The following is a 6,561-nucleotide window of genomic DNA, read 5'->3' on the forward strand; positions in this document are numbered from 1 at the left end:
GCTCCCACACGAATATTGAAGAACCTCTGATCGGTCCAGGTTCAGATCGGACGGTCCAGAGCTACACACAAAATTTGGGTTTCATTAGGGGATCCTGATTACTGACTCCTGATCATCGCTGATCGGAAGAGAGGCAGGAATCAAGCAACTCACTGATAATTCAGATCTCTAAAGTAACCCAAATTTTGAGTTTGGATTCCGACCGTCCGATCTTATCGGACACGAATATCAAAGCCCCCCTGCATTCCTCCTCGAGCGGGATTGGTCCGGATTCGGATCGGACGGTCGGGATCCAAACTCAAAATTTGAGTTACTTAAAAAAGATGAGACCATTTCAATTGACGAGAATTAGAATTGGTGGAGCAAATATAACGCTACTCCCCTTACTTGCCGTGGCCTGAGAAGAGAGAGAAGCGGAATCGATTGGTTCCGATCGGAATCATTCTTTGATCTTTTCGTTTCAGGTCACCTCCTAACTTGTGTTTCAAAATTTGTTTTCTATAAAGCTGGATGTGTTCAGATTCTAACTAGGGGTTTCAGTGGTAAAATCTGTACAATCTCTATTGAATTCCCTTGTGTTGTTCTTTCCTTATCTAATTTTGATATATTCGAACAAATTTTAACTTTTCTTTTCTAAAATCTGATAGAAAAAGTTGAACAAAAAGACGTGATTGGCGTATTTGATGAAGACTGAGGAGTCAGGGCAGCTGAACAGGGCTTTGGTTGATACTTTGGCGGGGGCAATTGCTGGTGGCATCTCTCGTACAGTCACCTCGCCTCTTGATGTTATTAAAATTAGGTTTCAGGTGATTAAATTCTTTCTGTAAATCACGATTACAGCTGAGAACTAGGTTTTCCAATAATTAAATTGTGGATAAGAAGAACAGTTGCCAGAGCATCCATTCAATTTCAAAAGAACAAAGAACATAGCAACCTGGTTTATATTTTGGAAGAAAACATTTCAAAGAGTTTATATTTTGGTTATTGCATAATGTAGATTCTGTCCCATCTGATATTTGTTGTTTTGATATTAAGCATTTCAAGGTACATGCTGGAATCTAATTGGAATAGCTAAATTTTGTCATATACCCTGAGAAATTTAATCTTAAAATAGCAGTGATTCAAAAGAGCAATGACATTTTCAATGTGCCTAAATTGGAGTATGACTTGATGTAGTATTAAATGTACACATTGATGCATGAAAAAACATGAAAATAGTTAATAACAAAAATTAATACGATTTTAATGGCCAATACAATACCTCTACAAATTCAGGTGCAACTGGAACCAACTACTACATGGACCTTACTACAGAAAGAAATGTACAGGTCATCAAAATATAGAGGGATACTGCAAACGACTAAAGAAATTTTCAGAGAGGAAGGGTTGCTGGTATTTTGCTTTTCATATATATTTGTTTTATGCTATCAATTGTTGATGTTGAAGCTGTGCATTGACGAGAAATGAAAATTGTTTTTATCGTGTTGCCAGTAAAATTTTCACTTTTAAGTAATCATGCTATTGGTCATACAGTTGTACCAAATACCTGATTCATTTTCTAGCTGATTTGTTAGCAGGACTGCACTATATTGTTGTTTTTATTTGTATTATTTCTTTTGAAATATCAATTCAGGGTTTTTGGAGAGGAAATGTGCCGGGTCTGCTCTTATACATGCCATACACTGCCATACAGTTCACTGTTTTACACAAGTTGAAAACTTTTGTTTCAGGTTCTTCCAAGGCAGGTAGAACACACACACACACACACACACACACCAAAGAAAAATAAAAAAATAATAGAAAGAAAATTTGGTCCTTTTCTCAGCTGGTGTTTTTTTTTTTTTTTCTAAAAGAGGATCACTTACAACTGAGCCCATACTGGTCTTATCTAAGCGGGGGATTTGCAGGATGTGCTGCTACCATAGGATCCTACCCTTTTGACCTTCTAAGAACAATTTTAGCTTCTCAAGGCGAACCAAAGGTATTAAATCTATTGTATTTAATTATATACCTATGTCTTACATTCATCAACAAAATGGGTTTTCTAGTTATTTGATTACCGGTTTTGTCTTTTACTTGAGGTTTACTGTACATGATACAGATGCCGCAGCTGTCAAGGCTCCTACTGTTGTGTATCAGTAGGACAGACCCACTGGACGGCCTCGCATTACACCAACTAAATACTGGTATATACAACCAGTACATTACTTGCCAGAATTTGTTTTTTACCGTATTCATGTAGCCTGACAAGCATGCATAAACATATTTTAGCATGAGGCAACATTAACCCATAAAATCAAAGAAATCTTTGGTTCATATATGGATACAATACACATCATTAACCTTCTTTAGAATTTGTGAGAAGGAAATAACATAAAGGGTGCTAGTTTTTAATTTATGATGTGCCAGGTTTATCCAAACATGAGGTCGGCATTCATTGACACAGTTCAAAAGCGAGGTTTCAAAGGACTATATGCCGGTTTGTCACCTACTCTTGTTGAGATAATTCCTTATGCGGGATTACAGTTTGGTTCCTATGACACATTCAAGCGATGGATGATTGTACGGACTCAACTCTTTGTTCTATCATTTTTTTTTTTTTAAGAAATAAAGATTGATGTGATAAATCATGAGCAACTATGCAAAGCATGAGTGCATTTGCATCTCTTATCATAAGAATTTGCCATGATTTTACCTCAATGCTTCAAAATACACCAACACATCCCTCCTTCCTCTGTCATTTATGTATAGAGGCAGTGAGGAATAGTGGTTTGAAAAATCTTTCGAGAAGCATGGAGTTCTACTGGATATGCTTGGTGTTTTGAAGGGTAATATGTGATATGTTGTAGTTTTACAGTAGTGCATATGAAAATATGCTCTTTACCTACTTCAAATGAAGAAAAGAGAAAAAGAACGAAACTATTCTGTTTCTTCGGGTTCTCTTGTGTATCGAATTAAATTAGCATCTTTGTGTTTGCTTGGGTAGTATATCTATTTGAAAAAAAAATACACATCCAATAAGCAGAATCAAATGATCAGAAAGTGCTGATAGTAGATCCCTATAGGCTTATACATCCTTGAGTACTTATAGACATCGATCGCCGCTACTTCACCATTTTTTTAGCATATAAAATCATTAAGAATGCCCTTCTTATAGGGGTGTTTAAACAGTCGGTTCGGTTAAAACCGAATTAAAATAGTCCAAATCAAAAGTTTATTCGGTTTCAAAAATCTAACCGAACCAATACCAAAGTAAATATCGGTTTGTTTGGTTGAACCTAAATAAGAGAGAAATTTCAAAAGGTCAAAACTCGATACATACACAAATACATTTAATAATCATAGAAATAAATATCAAGATATATATCAGTCGAACCAAAATAAGAGAGATTAAGCTGAACCATATATAAAAAACCGAACAACAATAACAACAACAACAAAGCCTTTAGTCCCAAACAAGTTGGGGTAGGCTAGAAATGAAACCCAACCAGTGAGAGTTTCATTTCCATAAAAATGCTATAGTTTATGTTGGCTCGCCACGCCTATCACAACCCTCCTTTTTCCTGGCTTGGGATAGGTTGTGTGGAAACTAAACCCTAAATAAAAAAACCAAATAAATTCAAAAATTCAATCAAACCAAACCATTTAATCCAAAATTTGTCGTTTTGGTTGAAAACAAATAAACCGGATCCAATGAACACCCCTACCTTCTTGTACTATATGGATTTGTAACTTGCTGGCTAGGTATCTAGCCAATCTGGTAAAAAAATTCTCAATTTGATAAAGATGGAGTTTTTTTCATTTTCCATCTTCTTCAAAGGAGAAATCATTTCTACTAGAGTGGATTCTAAGGGTTCTTCTTTATATATCCTTTTTTTTTTTTTTGTGTGTGTGTGTTTTATTCACATATGAATTGAAGGGAATAGGTAATCATGGATTACTATATGATAGTACAGTTATTGTTGCAACCTTTGAGGTGTACTTAACCTGTGCCACAACTGATTCTTGCAAAATTGATGTTTGATGTGGTGGTTATTGCAGCTGTGGAACAGGTATAGAAATCCTGAGCTTAACCCTGCCATGACCGCCGAGTCGGTATCGAGCTTCCAATTGTTTCTATGTGGGTTATTTGCCGGGACATTTGCCAAATCTGTGTGTCATCCACTTGATGTCGTCAAAAAGCGGTTTCAGGTTAGAATTCTGAAGCTGTTTACACATTTGTTACATCTATGCAATTGTTTCTATTCATATTGGCTGGTGATATTATATTTTGAGTGAGGCTATGGTACAATGCATAGCACAGATTGGCCCGTACTACAAATTTATATCTTAGTTTTCAAAGTAAAAACTACAAACAGTATATCTGAACTGTTTAACATGATCTCCATATGAAAATGTACTTGCAAACTAAATTTTACATTTTTTAGAATTTTTGTACTATTTTTTTAGATCGGTAAAAAATCACTACTTTTGAATGGTCTAAAATCTTTAGATCAAGTGATTTTCTACCTATCTTAAATAATAGTACAAAAATAAAAAAATAAATATAAAATTTGATCTACAAGTACATTTTCATATGGAGATCATGTTGAACAGTTCAGATCGTCTACTTGAACTTCGAAAATGAAGATATTGATCCATAGTACGGACCAATATGCGCTATGCATAGTGCCATAGCCTCTTATATTATTGTGATGCCGTTTCAAGTTGGTCCTGTATTTATCAGAGCTTTGTTCAACATGGTCCCTCTGTTAACTTTGCTGTTCACTAGAGATAGTGTCCCGGCTAATGGCCTAATTGCCACGTCATTGAACAATTGAAACAACATGAATTGCACAAATGCTGTGTACAAATTTACGTGAAATGGTACATAAATCCTACTTAACGATCTATGATTTTTAGAAAGTAAATGTGTTTTACTATATTATTTTACAGGTTGAAGGTTTGCAGAGACATCCCAAATACGGGGCCCGTATAGAGAGAAGTACGTATAGAAGCATGTACCATGCATTGAAAGAGATTGTAATAAAGGAGGGTTTGGCGGGCCTTTACAAAGGAATTATCCCATCTCTGATCAAATCTGCTCCTGCCGGTGCGGTTACTTTTGTGGCATATGAACACATTTCTGACTTTCTAGAGTTGATCTTGACTTGAAAAGAAATATTTCATATGTACATCAATTTTGTTCTTGTTGTTACTTCTTTTATAATCTGTTCTAATATTTTTGTACTGCAAATGATTTGACATGTGGCATGCACCGATGCTGGTTTGTCAGAAAATCTGACGCAGCGGGCCCATTCTTATGAGCTTATGAGGGGTGCATGCAATAAACATCATATAGAATTTGACCATTCAATTAGTGTCTAAACAAGTCTTGAAATTTGTCATTTGTTGAGCAAGCATGCTGTTCTTTGTTGATTGATTTTGTTTGCAACTTTGCATAACATTCGTTCAGGCAATGCAAAGTGCAGAATTCTACACTTACTGTTCTTGTCCTTGTTGAACCATCAAATCTTGTTTGATTTTGAATGGTGACTGTGTTATTTCTTTTCTTTTCTTATGCTTAAAAAAGAAAAGGATAATTTAAACCTAGAAGAAACAAAGATTTTTATTTATTTTGTTTTCTTTCTTCTGTTTAGAATATGTGGACCAGTGTTGTAAAAAACATCTGTTTAAGCTGATTAATCAGCCGATTAGTCGTTGACGGTGATCAATGGATTTTTTCGATTAATTAGCTGATTATTTCCTATTATAGCCGATTATTTTCGATTATTTTTTATTAATTGATTGGTAGTACCTTATCCGTCTCTCCGATAACCGCATACCATTATTTACAACACTGGTGTGGACTATATTCGAATCCTCTTTTCCCCTCAATTTCACTATTTGGGTTTTGCGTGTAGCAAAAACATTGCAACAGTAACATAACACAATGTTAGCAATAAGCACTGAACCAGAAAAAATAATAATAAGGAATAATGTACATGATGTTCTTTACTTTATTCTTCATAAATATATAATTCACTAAAAGAAAAGAAGAATTAACAATCGTGGGTACTGTGTATATGCTCTTTTTCCACAAAACCATTAATTTGTGTAAAGAAAAAACAATAACATGATAAAATAAGGAAATAAAAGAATCATATTCAACAATGAAACCTTCTCTATTCTCTAAACCTAAAAGCTGTACACTTCATTTTTCTCCTTTTGCACCAAGCATTAAAGCTTCATAGCCTAATGACCGGGACCCTTGGGACTGGGCCCCGCTGGTAGACGTGCCATCCATGTGGCAACTGATTCCAGGGCCCTCTCATACACGGCTTCATACCCGGTATAGTCTCCTATAACAGATTGCTTATCTGGTACCGGTCTGGCAGCTTCGGCCTGTTGTGTGCATGCGAAAGCGAGAATTGAGATGAGTAATCCGAAGAGAATAACCCGAGAAGCGATAAAACCCATTGGAGAATGAGAAGCTTGTCGGTTTGATTGGTACAAGAAATGGTTCTGGGCTTCTGGCATGGGGACTGGTACACGTTAAATACATGCGTGGGGAAACTGGAG

General features: G+C 35.7%; 1 protein-coding gene across 4 annotated transcripts; it reads left to right on the forward strand.

Moving 5' to 3' along the window:
- The first annotated feature begins 342 nt into the window (after nt 1-342).
- Nucleotides 343-5,399, forward strand: LOC144559625 (mitochondrial thiamine diphosphate carrier 2-like). 4 transcript variants are annotated; one of them, XM_078308716.1, is made up of 8 exons: nt 343-464; nt 648-806; nt 1,276-1,392; nt 1,634-1,745; nt 1,854-1,981; nt 2,410-2,562; nt 4,042-4,191; nt 4,936-5,399. In XM_078308716.1, the coding sequence occupies exons 2-8, from the start codon at nt 684-686 to the stop codon at nt 5,152-5,154; spliced, it is 1,002 nt and encodes a 333-aa protein (XP_078164842.1). In that variant the 5' UTR covers nt 343-464; nt 648-683; the 3' UTR covers nt 5,155-5,399. The 4 variants fall into 4 exon arrangements, with proteins under 4 accessions (XP_078164842.1, XP_078164825.1, XP_078164851.1 ...); XM_078308699.1 differs by having other exon boundaries at nt 377-479; nt 666-806; XM_078308707.1 differs by having other exon boundaries at nt 394-542.
- The last annotated feature ends 1,162 nt before the right edge of the window (nt 5,400-6,561 follow it).

Source organism: Carex rostrata, chromosome 1, assembly GCF_964058835.1.
Source record: "Carex rostrata chromosome 1, lpCarRost1.2, whole genome shotgun sequence".
NCBI classification, from domain to species: Eukaryota; Viridiplantae; Streptophyta; class Magnoliopsida; order Poales; family Cyperaceae; genus Carex; species Carex rostrata.